This window comes from Anoplolepis gracilipes, chromosome 10 (assembly GCF_047496725.1).
Source record: "Anoplolepis gracilipes chromosome 10, ASM4749672v1, whole genome shotgun sequence".
NCBI lineage: Eukaryota > Metazoa > Arthropoda > Insecta > Hymenoptera > Formicidae > Anoplolepis > Anoplolepis gracilipes.
The window spans coordinates 6594349-6619147 of NC_132979.1; the positions used below are offsets into that span (position 1 = coordinate 6594349).

Here is a 24799-nt window from a genome sequence, read left to right on the forward strand (position 1 = left end):
CAATAACGTTTCATTTATAACGTTATCTCATAAATACCGCTATAAAAAACCGTTAAATGCGGGAAGGTAGAAATGAAAGAGAGAAAACGTTATACTTGTTTTACAAATAGTAATAGTATTAAAATATCTCAATAAAAACAATAAATAATAATTGTGATCAATAATAAAATTAATTCATAGAAGTTTCGGCAGTGTATCTAGCATGCTTGGCAATGCTCGTTATAACTACAAATGTTATGACATATATAGAGGGGAAGGGGATTATATTAAATAATACAATAACTATAATTTCTCACAGACTAACACGTGTGATAACCCTTCATATATATATATATATGATCAGGATATTCGGCAACGCAAGAAAAAAAGGTCTTTATACATAAAATTCGCATTGCAATTTTTAAAGCGTCTTGAAATACTACTACTTGATGTTTATGTGACATTTACTCAACTTTTCATTTTGGAGCACCGAAAAAAGATATTGGGCATGATGCCCAATACGGGTGCACCGCTTAAAACTTTTGTAAACTGACTCATCAACTTTGCCAATCTTTGGATATTTCGCATAATGATCGTAAAGTAATCGTACAATGATGTATGTAGATGTGTACCGAAAAACAGATTCACACTTTTAGTTTCCCGCTTTAAACACAATTGTATTTTAAGTGACTATTTTTTTTGCGGTCCGATGCCACAATTTTCTATGAACCACAGTGAACACTTAGGTATACATCTTCCAGAGATGGTGGAAGATATAGCCGCATGTAAAATTTGCAGCAGATATTTGCTACGAACACACAAAGGTTTTTTTTGCTGGCTTGTTTTTTTTTTCTTTTCAATACCAATTGCTCCTTCTATCAGTCTACCGTAAAACGCCTGTGATACATACGATCATGCAATGACATACGCACACGCACAGGTACACATACATTATAATACATACATACTTACATACGTACATACATACATTATATGTATATGATCGCTTCTATAACATATTTCTCTAAAATACCTAACATATCCTAATATCATGTCACGTATATGCATCTATGTGTGTGAATGTAATGTGTGTATACAGGCGTAGATTACGAGACATTTTGTATCTATAGACACGGCATATGAACTCGATAGTATTGTGTAATCGTGTTAAAAAAGATTAAATCGGTGAGATAATTATTCAAAGCCTTACGAAAAATCTGATTACTAGTAATGATAATGATAATAATAAGTTAAAATGCTACATCAGCGAGTAATATTTAATAACCTTCCTTCAAAGTCTGCAAATTCCTCCCAATATATACAGGTAAATTGCTAATAGCCTTACATTTTCAATCCGCATAAACTTGAATCGATGAATCTTATCATCTTATTAATTAGTCTCGTAATTATATTCATTGTAATACAAATCTATTTTTACGCTAAGTGAATCACAAGCGTTTTAATCAGGATTGATTTCGTTCAAACGCTCGCGTGAGTGCAATTTCATTTCTTTCATTCCGTAATTTTTTATCGATTAAATAATACAAAACGTATTATTACGTTCCCTTGCATGTGTTGTACTTCGTGATTAAACATGCTGTTCGTTATTACACTGTACAAGAGAGCTATCAATATATATATATTTCATTTTATAATAATGAAATAAAAACAAATCTAATTAACATGTAATAATTAAAAAAAAAGAAAAGAGAAAGAAAGAATATCTCTCTTTTGCCTACATCTGGAGAAGCAATGGAAACTCTTTCTTCGTCGATCACATAGAAAATTATTTTTTTGCATATAAACAGAGTTAAGATTGTTCGTCATTTGCAGGCCATTGCCCGGAATGATTCCAATCCCAATCTTTACCTTTGGGACGAAATTTGCTAGTACTCGCAGAATTATTCCAATCGCGATGAAAGAACTTCTTTTTAAAATGATGTCGTTCGGGATCTAATTGTCGTTGATATTTTAGAGGTACCGAAGAGGATGCGCTACTCGAAGGATTAGAGGCGCCGGATAGATTCGCAGGACGAGGACTAGTCGGGGACGGGGTTCTCGGTGGACCTAACGCTTCATCAGGTGAAGGTACTACAGGCGGTGGTCCCGTCACCGCGCTATCTGAACCCAGTCCACTATCGGGACTTGTATTCACTCCTTCCGTCGAACGTCTACGTTTATCCAATTCTGTAGAAGCAAAGGCGACTAAGCGATCAAATCCTGAGCTAATACGATCTTGCCAATCAGCTTCTCCATCTGCAAAATAAATCTCAATCAGTTATCGTAATGTCACGTCAATAAAATGTTAAACAAGTTATGTGTCACCAAATTTTCATAAAAATAAGCCAATAACCCTGATACAATAGTATGACAAGTGTGATTATTTTTTGTTGTTACATACATATATATATCTTTATTATCAATATAATTTGTAATAATTTTTTATAAAAAAAATATATGTATATACTACAAGAAAAGTCACCTAAATCAAAAATTTATATATATATATATATATATATTATGTACATTATTTATATATTATTTATATATTAGTAAGCTATATGTACAATATAAATGCGAATAGTGTGTGCATAAAGATTTAGGAAAAAAAATTAAAACATGTTTAAAGCACTAAACCAGTTACACTACATTTCATTATTTAATGCACAAAAAATAAACAGAAGTACACATAAAAAATAAAGTTTAATTTCAATTTGACATTTTATCATAATTATATCATATTGAATCATATATAAATGATACTTTGTAAACTTACAAAATAAAATAAATTTTCAATTGTGCTACATTGCTACTACATTATTCGCAAATATAACATGTATCATATGCTGTGAAATATAAATACAAATAAAGATAAATTAATGTTAATATAATAAATGTGTTGTACTAATTGAGCAAATTGAGATAGTTGCATTGAAAGTTGAACGTTATATTAGAACAAAATAAATAGAAATATTTTAAAATTTTCGCATGCAACATGCACTAATAATAAAAGTAAAAGCTCACGGATTAGACAATATTTGTCAAACTCTAACTCTCAACATGCTATATCTATGTACATACAATTAAATTCATCCATGAAGTCAAATTTGTATCCTTATGCGAGTCTGTGGCTTATTTTCATGGAAATTGATTTTTAAAAACTAGTAGTACTTTTTCGTGTCTTTTTCAAAAATAGAAAGAATATAAACGTTATTCTTGCACGCACGCATAAGGCAAAGAGATACGATAACTAAAGTAATTCTTATATATAATTTATTCATTGATTAAAGAATCGAATAATTAAAAAACAAAATGAATTTTGACCCCCGTGGGACAACTCACCGGCGACAACGTACCGACGAACCAACCCACAGGCAGCCGTGTATTTTTTCATTTCTCCCTTCTCTGTGATCTGTGTGTGTGTTCTCAATCTCTAATAAAACAAGCCTCAGGGATTCAGAGATTGAGTATGTGACAGAGAGAACTAACCAATAAACAGCTACAGTGCATCTAACAAATACAGCAAACAACAACAAAAATAAATATAAATAAAAGTCAAAATACCAGCTCCATAAGATAAGCTAAACCATTAGTGCATGTATAAATACGTGGAGAGAGATGCATAGAAAAACAAAACTAATATAATAGTATCTAGAAAAATATCTAAGCAAGATGACGTTTAGTAGCATTTATATAGCGCGAAGATTTTATATTTTTCTCAACTGTGCCATACTATTCTATATTCTTTATCTATAACTGATAAGAATTCTAGCAATAAGATAATAAACAGAGGTGTACATATCCCTGCATAAGAAAATTGCATAAAGAGAGATATATTCTCACATGTAGGATCAAATTAACACTTAAGACTATATATATATATATATATATATATATATATATATATATATATATATATAATTACAATACATTCAAAATAGATTATTTAACAACTTGAATTTATATAACGCGGCTGATGCATATGTTTATCAAATTGCATATCCAAAAATATATATATTTTACCAACACAAACTGAAGTATTATTCGAAAATTTTATAGCTCGCTTCACGTATTACGACAAATCTTCCATAGCTATTGTACCAAAAGAAGCATACTTAATTGGAGCACAGATTCATTCCACAAGCGTATATATATTTCATACTGATAATTCAACAGGATGTTTTTCAGAAGCGTCCTGAAAGCGTTAGATCATTCCGCTTACCGTCATCCCCGACGACGTTTCGTTGCCTCTGCGTCGTCATCTGGGGCTCGTCAACTAGTGGCGTCGACGTATTAGAATGCGGTTCCACGAGAGGACTGAGGGGCGCTCCGCTTGTGCTTACCGATGATACAACAGCTTCCGTTTTTATGGACATTGACGTTTGCGACTGGCAAATTGCTGTTACTGCATTTGCATTTGTCGTATTTGCGTTACCGCTGTTACTATTACTGTTCGTTGCATATCGTGGATATGGATGAAATCTACGAATGCAGCAAATGCGTTATATTATGCTTGATCAATCTCTAATTTTTTAATATCTTATCTTTTAAGATCTATTAATTAACCATTTTGAAATTTCATTATCACCTTCTATTGCTGGAGAGGGACGACTCGGTTTTGCCGTTATTATTATGATTGTTCAATATTCGAGCGTGCAACGATGCTGCGAGCCCTTCTACAGGCAATAATTCCCCATTTGATGTAGTTTGGGATGACGAATGTAAAGGTGGTGCCGAGTGGGATTGCGTGAGCGATTGAGCAGGATTATCCGAAAAGTAGGATTCGTGATAAGGCTTAATGTCTGCTCGCGGTAACTGGACCGGCGTATATCTGCATAGAAGCGATACATTTGCATTCATAGTAGTATTGTATATTGATGCATCACATGAAATAACCATATCAAATCAAGATATAAATACCTTTGCGGCTGCGTTACTGGAGTAAAAAGTACGGACGATCTTGAATTAGTTGTGGGCGTGGAAGTGGAAGTTCCCGAAGAGGTAGGCACATAACTAGCTACATGTGCCAAAGTCGACAAACCGGCGTCTCCTTCGGCGCTCGCTGGTCTACTGATGGGAGAGTATACAGTTTCCGGTCTTATTATTGAACTCATGTCAACGGTGGCGTTTATGATAGACTGATTGGATATCTCCAAAGTCCTTTCTATCTCTCCATTCATGAGTTCACCGACTGTAGAGACGAGCAATCCACTTCCACCAGTTAGAAGTCGATTGTCGTGATTAGATGATTGTCTAGAATCGACTGTCGATCTCTCAGACGATGTCGAATGAGATGACGAGATGCGTTCCTGCGAGAGATGACGGCGAAGCGCTAGTTTCGCAGGTGAAACCTGCAATACCGCAATCTGTTGATAAAATATCGCTGGGAATGCAGTGTAAAGTGGGCATTTAAGCATTTAAAAAACAAAGACAATCGATATCGATCAATATACTTACCTGAGTATAATCTGGAGTAGAAACATTTTGCGGCAACAAAACGCGCTTTCTGTCGGTTTGTTCAGATTGACTTTGCAATTGTACTTGCAATTGCATCTGTTGTTGCTTAGTCCTGTTCTGTTGATCTTCGTTTAATACACTCGTGATGATACTTTTCAATCTGTCCTCAAAATTGGCAACTCTGGGTGGTTCTTGAGTTCTATTCGACACGTCTTTATTGACTGTTTGCGGCGATTGTGTGGACGAATTAGCAGATGATGTATTAGAAAAACTGAGAGATGCTTGTGGCAGTTTAGTTCTGGAATTACTATTGCCATTCGTACTTTGCCTTTGTGGGATACGGCCCGCCTCTATCTGCCTTCCTGTTTCCAAAATTTTTTGTGCCAAAATTTCTGGATTATTCTCTTGTATCTTTCCTATATCCGGCACATCCGGCCATTCCTGCGATCTTGAACGAACTTCCCTATTTTTTCGTGGTGTTCCATTTTTACCACCTTGTTGTTGATGATGTAAATTTTGCGAGTGTTTACTTCCTATCATGTCTCTCTGTTGCTGAGCAATTGCAGCTACTTGCTTCTCATTAGTTGTCCTCTCCAAAACATTTAATTCGTGCTCTAGTTTTGAGACCTATTATGGAAAGAAATAAAATATATTTCAAATAATGCATCTTAAAAAATTTAGAGAGAAGTAAAACAATATAATTGTAGAAATCGATTAATAAATATTTAAATAAGATACACACTTGAGAATGTAATCGTTTACGCTGGGAAAGAGTGGCGGAAATTTCTTTTAATATACAATCCTGAGTAAGCGATTGAGGTGGATTTGTTATGCCGTTTACGCTTCCGTGACCGTTATATTTTTCCTGCAATTCCTGATGTCTAAGCGCCACTAGTTTGGTTTGATCAGTTTCCATTTTCGCCACTTGCGCTTGTAATTTGCTCGCCCTAGTTTGTAGCTGTTTATGTCTATGAACTATTTCCTTGGCTTTCATTAACAGATCCCCAGGTGACGTAGCATTGATACCTAATTCAGTCATTCTCGCTTTCAAAAGAGCTACACTATCATCTATGAGTACTTTAATTTGTTTCTCCAATTGTGCCGCTCTCGATTGAAGCTTAGAGTTCCTTTCTCTCTCTTTCGCGATATCCGTATTAACAGATACTTTGTAGGTGGGCGTTTTCATCGATTCTAACATGAGCATGAATTGGTCCCTGTGACAAATATACATGTTTTTGGTCATAAAAATTAGTAGAAAGAAAGAATAGAAAAAGAAAAAAGTAAAATATAAAACAATTACCTATACAAGTCCAACAGTATTTGCAAAGCATAAGGAGTCGCGGACGGAGCTGATGGTATACTGAGTTCCTCGTGTACCGAGGTGGAATGCGACTGTAAAGAAAGTGACAATGAAGACAATTGTTGATCTACACAACCAGGAGCAGGTGGAGGTTTTTTCCCAAGAGCTTGAGGTGATGTACTGAGCAAAGTTTGACTATGTAACAAGTCTAATCCAGATATATTGATCGCCTTCTTAGGCTTGGCTCTCTTAACACCTCTTCCTCTCTGTCTACCTCTAGCTGGAGCTCTCGTAATGCCATTCGTAGTTTTTCTATTGAATTTCCTTCGTATTTTTGGCTGTCGACGACTTTTGATAGTATTCTCGTCTAGATCAGAGTCACTATTTGTTCCTTGTTGCTCCGAATGATTCGGACTGTCCAATTGCCTTGAAAGGTCTCTCTTGGCTCTATCACCTCTTTCATTCCTATTAGAAACCTTACTACTATTGCTGGCAGTGTTGCTTATCACAGAATCAGAGTTTTCATCTAAGCCACCTTGTTTATTGTTTTTCAAGCGGTGGAAATAACGTTCTAATTTAGTTCGATCAATTACATGCAAATAATACGACACCGGCTTACCAGTCCAAGAGACAGAACCCTTTAATGGTGACATCTCTGAGACATGCATTATCGTACCTATATCTGCGGGCAAATAAAAATTACAAGATAAATATTATAAGGTATATTAATACAAGCAAATATATATTATATATTAATATAGATGTATATTAATATACAAATATATTATTACCACTCAGATTTCGATCCGTTATTCGAAAGTTTAACGGACAAAACGATTTCGAGGATACTATACGCGCCCCATCTCGTAAATCGGCGAAGCGTTCTTTTAATTGATGATCGACTGTCGGGCCAAACGCAAAATTATTAACAAATACTATCGTAGCTCCGGTAATACTTTCACGATGTTCATCCGCTAGAAAGTCTCCCTTAACCAAACGATATTCTCCGCATCGTTTTCCATACCAATTTAACCATTTCCGAAAGTTTATTTCCATGCTCTATAATAATAATAATAATTCATTTGTTATGATACAATGCAATAAAATTAAAATATATATTCATTTATATAATTATAATCAATGATTAAGTTATAATTATTATTAATTTGATTACTGTACCTGCGCATATGTTGATGGTACATCAGCCCTTTCTACACCAATACAAATTTTGCATAAAGTTGCAGCTGCCATCTGGAGAACTACTTGACCAACTCCAGATCCTAAATCAACAAAGACATCGTCGTCTGTCACATCGATTTGATCGATCATCTGACATACAAGTTCGTAACTCGTTTCGCCATAGACTTCAGGTGAAAAAGGTTCATATTGATTTAATTTATCAGGTTCAACCACAGCTTGATTATAAGTTTGCTGAAGTATATGACGAAGTAAGCCCCTACTAGGTCTCTTATTTAGTCTCTGGGATGGTAGGCTGGTACCTTTTTCCTATTGATATTCCCAGTAATGATTAATAATATATAATCATAACATTTGTATGTGTATCAATTATATTTAGTATATTTTTCACATACAATGCTGTATAATGAAATTATACATACCAATTGTACTAAACTATCAATCGCTCTGTTGAATCTGTCACACAAACTTTTCATACTTTCGTAATCTCTCGGATCATAATTACAAAGGATATTATTCTCTAAGGGTAATTTCAAATCTGGCAAATCTTCACAAACCCATCGCATAGTTTCGATAACATCCAATGCTCCATCGTGACGATCCTATAATACATATAAACGTACTGTAATAAGTATAATATACATAGTGTAATAGATAGGTTGTGATACGTTAGTGTCAATAAAAAAAAAAAAAAATGATCAATACCATAACAATGAACGACATAAATAAATAATTAGAATAAGCAAACAAGTTTTTTCATAAAAATTAATCACAACTTAATGTCTTGTCACTCTTCATCCTTTATCAGATTCCTTTCTCTGAAATAAATCTACTCACAGACCCCGATCCCGAGGTAAGAGGCCACTGATATACAATCGGTTCCGCTCCCGCTGGCGAGTGCAGACGTAACTCCATTTTACCAACGAATCCCTTTCCTCGGGCCTCTTCGTATAATCGAGACGAAGACGTGAAAGGAGAACGTAGGCGCGCACGCACGCACGCACGCACGCACGCACGTTCGCACGTACGTACGTACGCACGCACGCGAGGCGCGCTCTGCCCGTTCCGCTAGGATCCGCCCCCTCAGGGTGGCGTGATGTAACCACGTCTTGGCGACGGCCAAGAGAGGAAAAACGTCAAACGTGTGTTTTGACGCCGTCGATCGAAATGAAATGAAAAAGAGAGAGAGAGAAACAAACGTCGAGAGGCAGTGCTAAACGTAATTGGCGGTCCGATCGATTTTTCCCTTCGTCTCGCACCGAGACACGATCGCCCCGTGGACGATCCTCGCGGACTCCCTCCCCCCGCGACTAATTCCACCAACTTGAAGGCATCCGCGAGCCCAGCCAATCTTCCACGAGGAGGGTTATCCAGCCACGCGCGGCGCGCATACGATCGTCGGTCAGGGTGCTGGGGTACACGCGTCGAGGGCCGAGCCACCCAAGGAACCACCCGGGGAACGGTATGGTTTGATTCTACGGAAAAACACACGCTAAAAAACACGATGGACCGATGGACTATTGTGCTGCACGGCGTAACACGTCCGAGGGGCGGGGGGGAGGGGGAGACGAGGAGCGGGATGACGACATCAAAACATGGCGAACATGGCGTCATGTGTCTCTTCCATCTGCCGTGCGCGCTCGCGCGGCAGCACATCCGGTGCGGTGTGTCCGGTGTTCCGGAGCATTGTTATTCGCGTAGAGTCTACGCGTGCTTTTTTCTTTTTTTTCTCTTTCCCCCCCCCCCCCCCCTTTTTTTCTACCGATCTCATCTTCTCCCACGCGAGCACGCGTATTATTTTTCTCGAGCAAATAAATTTTATTTCTCTTTCTTCGCGCGTTGAATTTTTTTTTCCCTCTCCAGCGAATTATCGATATATATCTTTTGATTGCGCGAATAAAAATGTTTCTGCTCGCGTTACCTTTCCTTCTGTCAATTATATTACGAAATTACGTCGATAGAATCATTTTTTTCTCTCCTCTCTTACGCAATTATATTTTTCCGGTGGATTAATGATCATTGGATCGTAAACCTGATGACACCACGATGCGTTTTCATTGGTGCTAAATTACATGCGGCTAATAAATTACTAAAGGTGAATATGCATTGGGCGACATACACGTTTTACGAACGGCGAATAGAAAATTTCCGCGAAGAAATGCAGGTTAGTTTCAGTTTTGACAGCCGATCGTGTGACACTGTATTTATTTGTATTTTCCGCTGTCAAAACTCTCGTATGATAAAATGCTTGATTATTATGAAATCGCGCACACATCTCATTTCAAATACCAGAAGTGAATTAATAAACAAAGAAAATACCTAATGCTTTGGTGAAGTGATTTTCCCCCAATTTGGCAACCCTGAGTTCGGTTACTATTCATCATTACAGGTTATTACTAAACGTCGTTCAACATTTTGCAATGTGTTTTTAAATATCTTTATCTCGTAATCACCTTGTAAATATATATACTTCGCAGTTAGTCTAATTAGATAATATATAAACGTGGTCATGGCGGAAAAATGGGAGCTGGATCATCGGGATAAAAAGAGAATCAGGGAAGTGAAAAGGAAGGCTCGACCAGGTAAAGAAAATGGAACTTTTGATTTATAACCTACATCATAAAATTGGCAAAATCGTACGTCAATATTCTTTTGGCTTTTTTCGTCTCTTTTCATTTATCTATTACAAGGCTTTCAAATGTCCAAGCTTTCTTTTTTGATGTATAAATAAAAAAAAAATTTATATATCATTCGCTGATTCTCTCCTGTACGATCGACCCCGAGGAAGCACTAGAAAGATCTATCGAGTATTACTCCTCCCTTCCCCTTCTTCTCCAAACTCCAAAGACCTTGGATGACGATGATGTAATTCGATTTCCCGATAGTCTTGATTTTTATCATTTTCAATCATTCGCTAATTTAATTTGATATATGATCCGCGTTGAGTATTTGTTGACGTTAATATTATTGTAACATTATACAATTCAAAACGAAGCTAAATAAAGTTTAAAATGACAATCACGAGAGCTGAGGAGACTTAATTGTTGAAAATTCATTTATATATATTTTTAGAGCTTGCTGATAAAAATGCATGGACCCAGCACAATTATTGTAAGAATTTTCAAAAATTTTGGGAGTTTGAGGACAATGCCGAACGAATTAATGAATCCGACGTGGCTACGGAAGATTTCGTAGAAAAGTATGAGAAACCTTACAAACCTGTGATAATACGAGGTGTTCAAAATGGCTGGAGAGCCCAGCACAAGTGGAATATAGAGGTTTGTTTTCTTATCGCTTGTCAGATTTTAATATATATAATTGGTACATTTAAATATGTCCAGTGTATCTATATTGTATAATCTGTATATTTAATGATCTGCAACTTGATTTAATTCTCTTTGTTCTTTGCAAATATGATTGTACAATTGTTTCTTTGAAAATTGATTGATAATACAAATTATTAATTTCTAAATTCTATTCTCTTGTGTGATTCTAGAAGTTAGCAAAAAAATATCGGAATCAAAAATTTAAGTGTGGAGAGGACAATGAGGGATACAGTGTAAAAATGAAGATGAAGTATTATGTTCGTTATATGTTTAATAACGAAGACGATTCTCCCTTATACATTTTTGATAGTTCATTCGGTGAACATCCAAGACGAAAAAGATTGTTAGAAGATTATATAATTCCTAAATATTTCCGCGATGATCTTTTTCATTATGCTGGAGAACACCGAAGGCCGCCGTACCGTTGGTTTGTTATGGGCCCAGCAAGATCTGGTGAGTTTCAAACCAATATGCTATATAATTACTATAGTATAATCTTTTTGCCTTATTAAGATATTTATATATTATATAATATTGATACTAATATGGTAATATTGTATAATTTGTATTAATATAATAATATTATATTACATTATATAATAATATTAATATATATAATACATAATATTTCTTAATAATAATATGCATAATATTTTTCTCAACTTTATACTGTACAACAAACGCTAAATCAGAAATCATTATAATTCGTTACATGTTTCAATAAAAAGCCACATAATACTGTGTTTTATAATGCTATTATACACATTTAGTAAGATTATAAGATTGAAATTAATACAATGCTTGTATATTACATTTAATTGTAATAACATAATTTATAACAGGTACAGGAATACATATAGATCCATTAGGTACCAGTGCATGGAATGCATTAATTTCTGGTCACAAACGTTGGTGTTTATTTCCTACGCATACCCCACGCGAACTTTTAAAAGTAACTGCAGCAGAAGGTGGCAAGCAAAGAGATGAGGCTATTACTTGGTTTTCTATTGTATATCCCCGCACAAAGCTACCTACGTGGCCAAAAGATTGCCGCCCTATAGAAATTCTACAAATTCCTGGCGAGACCGTTTTTATTCCTGGTGGTTGGTGGCATATTGTCTTAAATCTTGATGAAACTATAGCAGTGACACAGAATTTCTGTTCACGCACCAACTTTCCAGTAGTTTGGCATAAAACGGTAAGAATTCGATGCAAAACGTAACATCTTATCTGTGATAATGTTAAAATATTGTGAAAAGAGTTGCATTGCAAGAGTATTTAGAATCATGCTTGTAACGAAAAAGTAATTTAGCACTTAATATTATTAAATAGGTACGAGGGAGACCGAAATTATCGCAGAAATGGTTACAAGTACTCTATGATAAAGAACCTGAATTGGCAACACTAGCGGAAAGCATAGATGTAAAAACGGATACTGGTGTTGCCAGTGATTCCTCGAGCGGTTCTTCGAGTAGTTCATCGAGTAGTACTAGCAGTAGTCAATCCGAGGATAGCGAGGACGATAGTGGTCAAGAATCACTTACCGCGCATAAAAAGAAAAAGAGGTATATAGCAAAGACCGTTCTATTAATTAATTAAAATTTTATAATTTACAATGTGCTTTTTTTTCTTTTTCTTGTATACAATTGATTTATTTTTTTCGTAGCAATTATGAGCATATAACGTTAAGAGGTAATTTTTAAAATTTTCGCATATTCTAAAATTTTCGTGTTCTAAAATTTTTACAGAAGAAAATTGAATAACAGCCAACCCTGACAATATCCAGTATTTGGAACCTACAGAGACCTCAGACTGTACAGTATTAACCGACAATTATTGTTTGTACTAAGAATGAATATTATAATATTATGATTACAATCATATCTTTATGTTCATAATAAAATAAATATTAGATAACATATAATATTTTTTTTTTTTCCTTCAGATAATATTTTATCTAGGTCTTTTTAGCATTTAGGCTTATGATAATGCACATAATTCCTATTTTATTTTGAATTTTCTTAACATTATAATTCAATTAATTTTGTTCGATATAACATATTATCCTATATTTTTTATTATCACACACATTACTTAATATTTATTAAAAGTATGCAACAGAGTCAAAGAGTATAAAAAAGTCATTTGGAGAATATATTCTCAATAATACTAAAAAACAATATAATAGCAATGTATAAAAAATATAAACTAAATATAACTGATATCAAGTGCATTATCATTTAAGCTGTATAATTGCAAATTAAATACAATATTTAGTAGTACGATGCGTATTAGCTTTTCAATGAGTTGCTCCTGTGGAAGGTCCTTGTGTCTCGTTTACAGTAATTCCACAATTTCACAGTTCCATCACTTCGTATCGACACGATGACCATGCAAAGCACCAAAGTGGAGTAAACAACATAGAAGCAAGTAATAACATATATAAATTAAACATTCATACACATTAGACTCTAATAGATTTACACAAAATTGATTATTGAGTCTTTTATCATTTTGACTCAATTAGCAAGAATAATTTTATATTGTCTTTTATCATAAAAAGATGTATCTACAAAGTTAGGCAAACAAACGATCTCGTATACATATTTAAATTTGATTCTCTTCAAAGAAGAGTTTAATTTTTAGGTTTTTTGGCAATTATTTAATTATTATATTTGGCAATTAGTATATGTAGATATAAAGCACAAATAAAAATATAGACTTTAAGTTTAGAATAAATGCTCTACCGCATTTTTATTTGATTTTAAAACATTTTCATAAATATAATACTGTGTAAAACTCTCCAATGTATGATTTTAACATTTGATGAATGGTATAGGCATAATGAATATGGCCCTACTGCCACATATTTACACAAAGAATACATTATTACGTTAACTTTGTTAAATAAACATGCGCATTATTGTAAAAAAAAAAGAAAAAAGAAATACAAGCTAAATGCACAACACATTAATGTACAAGCAAAAAGCAAATAAAGTTAAAGGGAAACTGTGGAGATAGACATCGATAATGAGGAATCGGGTATACGCCACAGCTTCACCTCTCCAGAGCTGAAATCAACATCCGAGACCGTTATTTCACCTGAAATATCGTAGCGTGGTCCATAGACCCAAGTATCTAATTCAATCATGTATATTAATCTCATAATTAATCTGCGAACAGCTGCCAACTGTTTTAGATACGGCCGAGTATATAAAAGTGATATTCTTTTACTTACTTGCTTGCTGTAAATATATGCTGTTGATTGGTTGCGACAGCATTAATAGCAGAAGTGTGTGCCCGAACTTCCCCGATAGGCGTGCATTCTCCCGAGTGATCCTTGGGTACAGACCATGCCTTGAGTATACCACCTCGACATCCGGAAATCATTACGGAGCCGTTATTTATCGTGCACAATCCCAAGATCCAATCTTTATGGGCGTTATTAAGGGACTGAACTAACTCCATTTTACTCAGGTCCCATCGTTTTATGCACATATCTCTAGAGCCTGAAAAATAATTCAGATGAAACGGTTTTGTACATTGATTAAAAGCTGATAACCGAGACAAGAATGTTACCAGAAAATAGCGTGGAACCGATCGTAGATAAACACTGAACTCCATCGTAATGTGGTGGCGCTAAGCTAATGGACGAGCCGGACATATTCGGTTCGGCGAGAGATATCAGATGATCCTTACTACCCGCTATCACTCTGCCATCCTCGGCGACAGCCAAGCACATAACGGCCGCTGTGTGCGGCGTGTTTAATCTAGCAGTATACGTCAATTTACGAAGATCCCATATTCTGACTTTGTCGCTGGATGCTGTATACAATTCCTGCTCGTCCAAACTGAGCGCCAGATCGTTGATCGTCGTTTCTCCTACGGGAACCTGTAGTATCCTGGACGGAGTCGACAATGCGATCGGGCCAGTCTGGGTCTGACCCGAGGAGAACAATGTCTTTACGCAGCTACCGGCTCTTAAATCCCAAACTTTAACGTACGCTGCGGACACGCTGAATAGAAGCCGATGTATAGCGGAATATTTCACAGCGACCACATTATTGGGATGCCCGCTTAGAGTCTGACTCTCGATTCCTGTTTCTAAATCCCATACCTTCACAGTGCGATCTGAAAATTCATGGGATAACAATTTAACTGTTATATAGAGCACGCAATTATTAAGTAAAAATTTTTAATATCATATTCACGTACCTTTCGAGCCGCTGAAGAGTAAATCAGAAGTCACGCATATAGTTAGGACAGCTTTGCTGTGGCCTTCCGCTACGTGAGAACATTGCAAAATAGCTCGCGGTTGTACCTGGTAAAAGAATCATATTAAAAAAAACTTTACGTCAGAGCAGAGAGTTAGAAAGATATCGTTATGCCCTTTTTACCTTGCCCTGATACTGCGAGATGATTCCTTTCATCGGTTGCGGCTCAGACGCGATCTGTTGCCTGCTTGCAGTTAGCCTCGAGAATACGTTTTCTTCGCGACTATTGAATCGTCTGTACGTAGTCGGAGATCCAGGAGGCGAAGACACATCCGTAAGCGCTACCTGTTCCCTGAGTAGGTGTGTTTGTTATGTTAGCGTGTTAGTCAGCCGGGATATAAGGCTACTAAGTTAAGCTAATATAATAATCATACACACTTTGAAGAATGATATGAAAACATGCATATGCGAAAAAGAGGGGCAATAAAGTATCATATTAATCAAGCTTTTTCATGAAAGTTTAAATAGCACAAGGATAGTGTGTATAATCAAGCTCAATTATTAGTTGCAGCCATTATCGAATGCAAATTTCATACTACAAATAAGAAACAAGTACATCATCGCGTCAAAAGGAGATTTTTTTGGCAGCTATTGTATTTGCACTTCTTATTTCAACGCTTGTTATTTATTTCTTTCTTTATTTTATATTACAGAGAGAAAATAACTCTTACATCTATATACATGTTGAAAGTATGAATATTTTGTATAAATTAATTCTATATAATCTTTTCTCGTTGATACGTTAATATAGAGTCAACTAGATGAAGCGTTATATCGTGTTGTCAGATTTTTTGTCAAAATATATATAGATATAATTGTATATATAAAATAATATATACACATCTATTTATTTTTAAATATATGTAAATATATTAAAAATGCTGTTTGTGTGTGAAAGCAAGATGTACGAAAATAAGATTTAGCTTTTTCATCTTTACACTATGTTATATTGGATATATAATGTAAAAAAACTTATTATTATTATTTATTTTACAATATATATATATATATAAATATATATATATATATATATATATATATATATATATATAATGCTTAAAAATATTTTATTGAACATCTTATTTGGTAAGTTCGAAAATATTTGGTACCCATTGGAAAGCAATATAACAGATCCTTTCCGTGCAATATAATTGCATTGTTTGTTGTGCAACAACAAATCGATTTATCTCAAATTAATTTATTTCTTTCATAAAACCTGCAGCATTTAACATCATTTTGCGCTTATTTTATTGTGTATACTTTATGTATATACATGTGTGTGTGTGTATGTGCATATGCAATAATTATTGGATATTATGTTTAGGCACGAAATACTTGTACTTGATTCCTGTATCTCAAACACAAAATCAATGAAATAAGGTTTCATTTCGAGGAAATAAAAATATTCAATAGTGCATGGAATAGAGCATCAAGACAAATATATGCAAGAAATACAAGAACAAGAATGTGCTGCAGGACAATCACTCACATGGAGCCTCCACCTGGATGAATCGGTCGTCGCAAAGCTCTGGGTGACGTGCTGTCACGACGACTCAAAGTTGGCGATCCACCGGTACTACCATACTGATTTCGTGTTAATACTAGTCCTCTGATGTAAAATTTAGCCAAAGGGAATGGATTACAATTAGGCAATTTTCTACACTTTCACAAATAAGGAGTTTAAATGCGATCGTATTCGGGCTACTTACTTTAGGCTACCTGGTGCACTAGGGACTCTAGTAAGAGGATGATTATAGTTCTGATTCTGATCTTCCGCTTTCGCCATATTCTCTGAACTAGCGTGTATACCGTAGAGAAGTTCTTGCGGCTGGGTTGTTCTTCTTCTGACTTTGCTATTGCGCTGTTTTTCTTCACCGACTATGATTTGGCTATAACTTTCGCTGCTGTACGCAATATAAGATGTTATAAAGTTAAAAATGATGAAATACTTTCGAAAATAATCTCGAAAGTATGATATTTCGTGCTGTTTGACTTACTTGTCGGGAGAAGAGCTTCTTGAGCTAGCTGGGCTATATGTTGAGATGTTATTCTGATTATTGGTGAGAGACAAAAGATCTCGATCGCGTAAAACGTGCTCGAGTAACTGATGTTGCACGTCGCTCTCTTGTGCAACTTGATTAAGCCGTGATTCCATATCTCGCACTTCGAGCTGCTTCTGTGCAGCTATACAGCTTTGCTCTACAGTAAACGCGAGCATTCGTTGAAGTAAGTATTGTGCTTCGTCCACCGTTCGGATCGTAGAAATGAGCGCTTCGACACCGGGTTCGCCTTCTGCTTCACCGTCGCCCATTTCGACCATATCTCGTTGACATTCCGCGATACTATCCTATAAAATTTTTACAAGATTATAGTAGCAAAGATGAGAACACTCGCATAAAAAAGATTGTTTCCAATTACCTGCAAGTAACTGATTTTACTCCGCACATTATCGATCTCTTCGTCAATATCGGTGATGTCACCTCTTGCGCTTGTAATTTGGCTTCTATGTTTCTGAAGCTTCTCCAAATCTCTTCCCAATTCCTCTCTCTCTTGAAGTAATCTTTCCATTTCTCTCTCCGTTTCTGCGGCAGCTTGTTTCGCCAATGCTTGCTTGGTGATTGTTCTCTCGAATGTTTGCCACCTTTGCTTCAACGCTTTAGGATTAAGCTGTTTGACTGGTGTACGACCGGCAGCCTTTTGACTTAATCCTCGATCCCGTTTTCGTAGCGCCGTTACTTCCTCTTGTTTACGTCTAAGTACAACTTCCTTCATTCTCTTGTCTGCTTCCAGCGTTCTAATTACATTCGCATGCCTACGACTCTCCTTACGTAATTGTGCTATTTCTCTATTGCGTCTCAGCTCGTTTTCTTTGTGTCGTTGCGCCTCTTCTCGCATTTTATTCAAAAGCTTTACCTTCGCCCGTTTCATTTCCGAAAGTTCGTTTCTCAGACCTCTCAATCGATTTTCACTCTGCGACTGATTCTTCAGTAATCTCGCATGTTCTTTTTTAGCAGATTGAAGAAGTCGCATTTCCTTCTGCATGTTAGCGAGTTTTTTCTCGTATTCATCGCGTAATTTTTTCACCTTCTCGGTAGGCGGTGCGGGTTGCTGTTGCAAAGACTGCAATACTTTATCCCTTTCTTCTTGTGTATTTTTAATACGAGTTTGCAGTTGAGCCAATTTATCCTCATAATGCTGCTTCATAGTTTGCAAACGTCTCTGGGAGAGCTCAAGCTCTTGTATCAGACGCTGCTTGACATCGATGTCGGATGTTAACGCCTCTAACTCACGACCCATAGCCGCTTCTTCTTCGTCTTCTTCTGTAAAATTAATGTATAATGTAATAAAAATAACTTGTGGACGAGATCGTGTTCCTTAATGATAAATATTGCTATTATGTTTATTAACTGTTATACAGCTACTATAAACATAACACATATAAAAAAAATTTAACATTCTGCATTTAAACATGCCTTTGCGATCCGAATCATCGTCGGAATCATCCTCGCTTACAGAGTCCTGTGCATTCTCCGCATAGTCGATTTCTCCTTCATCTACCGACTTGGCAGTAATGCTACTGTGACTGTATTGTTCCTTCAAGGCCTTCAGTGTTTCCATTTCTTTTTCGACATCTTTTTTAGCATCGATTAATACAGTCACGGAATCAGAATGGAACGAACTATCTCCATATGGATTTGCCGCGCTAACCTGATTAATATTTCATTATTAATTATTAACGTCGGTTAGATCTTTTAATATTTTAGTATAATATAATATATATAAGTACCTGCATCTGTCTTTTTTTTAATTGCTGATACATAGCTTCCGCTTCCAACAGACGAGCTCTTAACTCTTCTATTTCTTGAACATAGCCTTGTACCAGACTAGTTACTTGTTCATCACCTCCACTTACTGCTACCCACTGACCTGTCGCTTTTTCCGCCAACAAAAGAACATTTTTAGCAGTCAGTGCTTCAACCGTTTCTGAAAGCGCTTTCACTCTAGTTCGCAGACTCTGTAATTCGCTATTCAACATTTGATTTTCATGCCAGGCGTCGTTAACTCCATCTTCACCAACGACTCTCTTGCCTAAAAGAAAAAAAAAGTATTATTATTATTGCATAATGTTTAGATTTTTAGATAACATTATATAGTAGCTCTTCATTAAACGTGCCTTGTCTGTATTCCATCAATTCCAATTGAAGTTGTTGAATTTCTCGTCGTAACGAAGCGATTGTTCGCGAACTCTTATCCTGATTAATAGTAACTTTATTCTTTATATTTCTTGCACGATTCGCATATTTTAAAGTACTTAGAGTTTCCATAAAATCTCTATCACTTGGCGATACACACGCTATCATAACGGTTTGACTATTTCCTGTAATATCAAATTGAAACATTGGAAGTTGTAATGTCTTGTCAGGCGCCTTATATATTTAAACTACATCTTATATCTGTATTATAATCATGTCACAAACTACATTACCTCCAAGAGAATCTTGAAGTAATCTGGTTAATTTTGAGTCTCTGTATGGTATGTGTGAAGCCTTTTTTGTTTTATCACCGAGAGCAGAAATAACGTTACCCAACGCCAACTGTAAAAAAGACAAATAATGTATACGATCAAGTATTGATAATTGATATTGTTTTTCTATAAGAAAATCTATACTCTTACCAATCCACAATTTATAGAAATGCCTTCCTTTGCTCGATCGCCAGTAGCACCCGTTCTCTTTAGTCTTTCAGAACCGGCCAGATCGACAAAATGAAATTTCGCGGTTAACGTTTCAAATTCATTCGCCAGCTCGACGCCACTTGTATCGACGTCCGCGTCCGGATCCTCAACTTTGATGCATCTCTGCTGTTTGATGTATAACGTAAATATGGCGTGTGATCTCGAGGATTGCGTATTCATTTGCGTGGATCCAGTTGTGCGCGATAACGCGCCCAATCGCAGATATTCCAGCGCTTGTTCAGGGCTGGTTACAACGCGTGGTTCCACTCCGGCCAAGTGTATATTACCCGCTGTATCCTCGTGAATACGAGCACCACCTCTCGGCCCTCCCGGCTCTAATAGATCTTTCAAATCTTCGTTATATAATTCTAAGAATTGTGCTGTAACCTGATAACAAGAAAAAATGTATCTTTATAAATTTTGCTGACATAAACACAATATTTAATATATAAATATAATAGTGTCATTGTAATTATAATACAAATATAAGAACGTCTCTTGAATATATACCTTGAACTCCGGAGGCATTTGTGCGCGTTCCTTCGCACGTTCTTGTTTATCCGCTATTCCATCGAAAAGGTGTCCGATGGCTCTAGGTATGATTCCGACTATATCGTCGTCGACTTCCACGTCGAAACCGGTGCCCATGGTGTAAGTTTTCCCCGAACCGGTCTGTCCGTAGGCAAAAACCGTTGCGTTATATCCATCCAATGCGCCTTCCACGAGACGATTCACGCACGTTTCGTAAATCGATCTTTGATCCGATTGAGTATCAAAAACATAATCATAAGTAAAGGCCTTGTCGGGTCCGAGGAAAACCTGCGGTTCCCCCTGAGGTACTTGAGTACAAATCCTGCACATGTCGATTACTTCGCGAGCTACTTGAGGCCTTATTCTGTAACAAACAATTAATTCTCATAGTAAAATCCTTGTAAATTTCAATTTGTGTGGCAAATAAAAAAACATATTCAAAAAATAAATTATTAATTAATAATATATAATAAGTAAATAAATAATAATTTGTGTGGCAAACAAAAAATATATTATTCAATGAATAAATTATTGATTAAATAATATATAATAAATAAATAATAACTAAATTATATATTATATTTTATAATAAATAAATTATTAAAAAAAAAAAAAAACAAATTGATATACATCGTAAATTTTTTTTATAGTGTTGAAGGTCAGTTACGCATATCTGTCATGAAAGTTGACGGAGTGTGTGTTTCTTAAGGCACATGGTAATTAAATCCCACGCATTCGTATCGTAAAAGGAGATGTTTGGAGATCGGTATTCGCGATCGGCCAGATGCTGCGCGCAGGATATCGAGTTCGTTCGATATTACAGTTTCTCATTGCGTGATGTAAATTTGCGCAAGGAAAATTCTCCTCCCGTCAGTGACACGTACGAAAAAATATTTTCGATACTCGGAATAAATTATTACGTGATCGTATGATTATAACACGCGACAGTGAGAGAGAGAGAGAGAGAGAGAGAGACTTTTTCCCTCCAGCCATATCCTTGACGTTAATATGTTTCGACATAAAAGATTGTTGTGCGCGATGACACGGAAGGATGAAAAATATGTAAAAAAAAAAAAAAAAATAGTGCATTATAAAACAAAACTCGACTTCTTTAAATTATTCCTGTGATTTGGGGGGAAAAAAACGCGTGCTTTCGAATCGCGCGAGATGAATCTCGAACAGTTCCCTCGTTCAAACACGACTCCTAATAAACGTCATCGGCTCTCTTGGTCGATGATGGACCGAATTATACGAGAAGCCCAACACTCTGCTCCCTCTTTCAAAATGTACATATACTTGTATATTTACTTACCGTACGGCAACGCGTACGCTCGAATCATCCGCCATCTCGTTACGTATAGTTATCAGTAGACTTATTGCAGGAATCGAGAAGACAGCTCTGGTATTAGGCTAGAATTAGGTCAGAACTATACCGCACTCAAGGCAAACGGTTAATTGAAGGCAAGCGGTTACTGCTCTCCGTTGCTATATGAAAATGCCCACGATGCTGTGGCTGCGCACGCGTTGCTAAACGCAGCGACCGTGAAAGACTCGACATTCCTCACGGTTATGCGAAAGAACGTCAAGCATCGCGAGATACGTTCGTGACGAGGCGATCCATTGTAAACACACACACATACATATATATATACACACACGTACGGAATACACCTAACGATCAGTTGCGGGATAATAGCGTGGGAGCTTCGAGAGCCGCCTCTTAATCACCTGTCACGGTGTATTGTCATTTCCATAGAATGCGGAGAAATTTTATCGAGAAAAGCTATATATCGCGCATGTTGAGGGAAGTAATCAGACATACGACATAGCATGGTTACAAGCACGAATAAAATAGATGCATTGAGGAACGACATCGGGATAGATTTATGCGCGACATCGTCCTCGACGATGTTATCAATATAGTTCGGAGATAATTGGAGAGTGCTAACGTTATCAACCGTTTAATTGCACTGTCGGTAATAAAATAATTTTTGTTTGTGTTTATTATCCTTGGAATAGCTACATAGAAAATTGCACATTTTTTATATAATAAAACAATATTGAACATTATATTACGTTTATATACCGTTAATATTTTGTCAATATTATTGGTCATAAATGATTCCCTCGTTTAGATATGAAAACTTTATACTTACGATTTGTTAAAAATACATTTATTTTTTTTTTAATAAAGATTTTAAAAGTAAAAATGGTCAATTAATAGTATAAAAGAAATAATTAAATACTAAAGATGACATTTGAAAAAATTAGGAAAATTACAATATTCTTTCTCTCTCTTTCTTTATAAATAAATAATATACTAAATATATTCTAAATATTAAAATTGATTGAATGAGAAGTTCACATTAATAGTCATCAATAAATAATGAAAAATGACCAATAAAAATTTAAAAAATCTGTAGGAATACTTTGTGAAAAAGATAGCAAGCAAAATTTTAAATATATATGTATTCACTAGTGCATACATATCTCTTTTTCTTTAGACATGCATATAATTATTAAAATCAAGTGAATAATGTAGATATATATTAGTGCAGATTAATCTCGTGTTTTTTTTCTATCACGACGCCTGCTTATACAGTCCGTCATTATATGAGATTTCTTAACTTTTATTTGTCTTCTTATACTAGCGACAATTTTTATCTTTTAAACCTTTGTTTTCAGAGAACATTGAACTGTATTTTTATCAAAATTTAAGTTAAAAAAGAGTCAAACGTTTACCTTTTCTTGAATTATGATTTATATTATAGAAATAGATGTAATAAATTAAAAGATATCAAATCCAATTCTCGTCTCAATTTTTCCTCCTGTTGAATATTATCAAACCATCTAGAAACATGAATATATTGTACTTTTTCTTGTAGACTTAGTCCTTTCTGTAAAGGTATAAAAAAATTATACAATCATTATTCAGAATTTAAAAAAAGACAATGCACTATATATATTAGTTGTTACCATTATAGAATGTAAGACATAATACAGTGTGACATCTGCAATGGTTTTCTCTGTACCAGTTATATATGGTACATCTTTTAATACTGTATTTAGTTCCTACAATCAAAAAACATTAATATTCCATCTTCTGTCTTTAAATCTAGATATCTATTATGACATTACTTTAAATACTCTCTTGGCATTAACAGGAAGATCAGCATGATTGACGCATACTGCGACATATTCCAACCATTGTTGCGTTAGAGCCTGTACTTCTTTCTCACTGCAGAGCATATCGGAACGTTTTGAACTTGCAACCAGTGCTTGTATAATAGTACTAAACCCTTGAATAGGTGAGTCTTTTTCACATTCTGGAACAAGTACCACCTAAAACAATCATGTGTGATTCAATATGTCAATTATATTTATAGATTCAATATATCCATTTCATCAAAATGTATTAATTTTTTATCGTCATTATTTTCAATTTAATGTCATCTTCTGAGAGAATGTTCAACGAAATTAAATTTAATTAAGTTTTACTTATATACATAAGGAGCAAAGTTATCACGCTTCAGGCGCTAACTAAATTAATAATACTTACATTTTTATTAGAAATCTTTAGTTTTTTTGAGGGTACATCGAGATATTGCGCTACTCTTTCAACACATTCGATATTACACAACCCCATGATGAATATATTACGAGAATAATATGCAATTCAGGAGAGTTGTAACTTATAATAATACTGTCGAGCACTGTCAAAAATTCGCCATGTGCTTTCTCGATATCGCAATCAATGACGTTTTCGATATATCGAGAAATGTAATATCGCTTTTCGATACATTTCAAATTGTGAATCGATAAATCATTCTTGAATTGCTCTAATAAAGAGAGCACAGCGATCGCAAATAACTATTAAATTTGTATAAAATTATTAATTAAACTTAATTATTATATTATAAAATTAATATTATTAAATAACTAGCTTCTACTAATATTCATTCGTTTGAATTAAGCCAGCTTAAAACACTTGATATATTCA

The 24799-nt window shown here is 35.3% G+C and overlaps 4 protein-coding genes across 9 annotated transcripts; 1 reads left to right on the forward strand and 3 right to left on the reverse strand.

Moving 5' to 3' along the window:
- Nucleotides 1-95: 95 nt before the first annotated feature.
- Nucleotides 96-9512, reverse strand: Gpp (DOT1 like histone lysine methyltransferase grappa). 3 transcript variants are annotated; one of them, XM_072901140.1, is made up of 11 exons: nucleotides 8771-9512; nucleotides 8356-8535; nucleotides 7916-8242; nucleotides 7528-7795; nucleotides 6737-7418; nucleotides 6179-6650; nucleotides 5437-6063; nucleotides 4900-5330; nucleotides 4568-4810; nucleotides 4202-4461; nucleotides 96-2235 (listed from the first exon to the last, which is right to left on the reverse strand). In XM_072901140.1, exons 1-11 carry the CDS (start codon nucleotides 8846-8848, stop codon nucleotides 1790-1792), a joined length of 4014 nt encoding a protein of 1337 aa, XP_072757241.1. In that variant the 5' UTR covers nucleotides 8849-9512; the 3' UTR covers nucleotides 96-1789. The 3 variants fall into 3 exon arrangements, with proteins under 3 accessions (XP_072757241.1, XP_072757240.1, XP_072757242.1); XM_072901139.1 differs by having other exon boundaries at nucleotides 4900-5345; XM_072901141.1 differs by lacking the exon at nucleotides 96-2235 and adding an exon at nucleotides 3348-3489 and having other exon boundaries at nucleotides 4900-5345.
- Nucleotides 9513-10137: 625 nt separating this feature from the next.
- Nucleotides 10138-13162, forward strand: Psr (bifunctional arginine demethylase and lysyl-hydroxylase PSR). The gene is made up of 6 exons (XM_072901146.1): nucleotides 10138-10515; nucleotides 11006-11211; nucleotides 11430-11712; nucleotides 12102-12457; nucleotides 12592-12824; nucleotides 13008-13162. The coding sequence occupies exons 1-6, from the start codon at nucleotides 10443-10445 to the stop codon at nucleotides 13033-13035; spliced, it is 1179 nt and encodes a 392-aa protein (XP_072757247.1). The 5' UTR covers nucleotides 10138-10442; the 3' UTR covers nucleotides 13036-13162.
- Nucleotides 13163-13263: 101 nt separating this feature from the next.
- Nucleotides 13264-22729, reverse strand: Klp31e (kinesin-like protein 31E). 4 transcript variants are annotated; one of them, XM_072901136.1, is made up of 16 exons: nucleotides 22112-22729; nucleotides 20779-21163; nucleotides 20209-20655; nucleotides 20020-20128; nucleotides 19708-19911; nucleotides 19321-19622; nucleotides 19007-19241; nucleotides 17952-18853; nucleotides 17531-17880; nucleotides 17243-17434; nucleotides 17023-17142; nucleotides 15657-15825; nucleotides 15475-15580; nucleotides 14839-15390; nucleotides 14498-14768; nucleotides 13264-13629 (listed from the first exon to the last, which is right to left on the reverse strand). In XM_072901136.1, the coding sequence occupies exons 1-16, from the start codon at nucleotides 22144-22146 to the stop codon at nucleotides 13551-13553; spliced, it is 4458 nt and encodes a 1485-aa protein (XP_072757237.1). In that variant the 5' UTR covers nucleotides 22147-22729; the 3' UTR covers nucleotides 13264-13550. The 4 variants fall into 4 exon arrangements, with proteins under 4 accessions (XP_072757237.1, XP_072757235.1, XP_072757239.1 ...); XM_072901134.1 differs by having other exon boundaries at nucleotides 17243-17437; nucleotides 22112-22726; XM_072901137.1 differs by lacking the exon at nucleotides 13264-13629 and adding an exon at nucleotides 13983-14330 and having other exon boundaries at nucleotides 17243-17437; nucleotides 22112-22727.
- A 523-nt stretch (nucleotides 22730-23252) lies between these two features.
- Aimp3 (aaRS-interacting multifunctional protein 3) lies at nucleotides 23253-24629 on the reverse strand. The gene is made up of 4 exons (XM_072901148.1): nucleotides 24359-24629; nucleotides 23938-24141; nucleotides 23776-23871; nucleotides 23253-23696 (listed from the first exon to the last, which is right to left on the reverse strand). Exons 1-4 carry the CDS (start codon nucleotides 24443-24445, stop codon nucleotides 23565-23567), a joined length of 519 nt encoding a protein of 172 aa, XP_072757249.1. The 5' UTR covers nucleotides 24446-24629; the 3' UTR covers nucleotides 23253-23564.
- Between the last annotated feature and the right edge of the window lie 170 nt (nucleotides 24630-24799).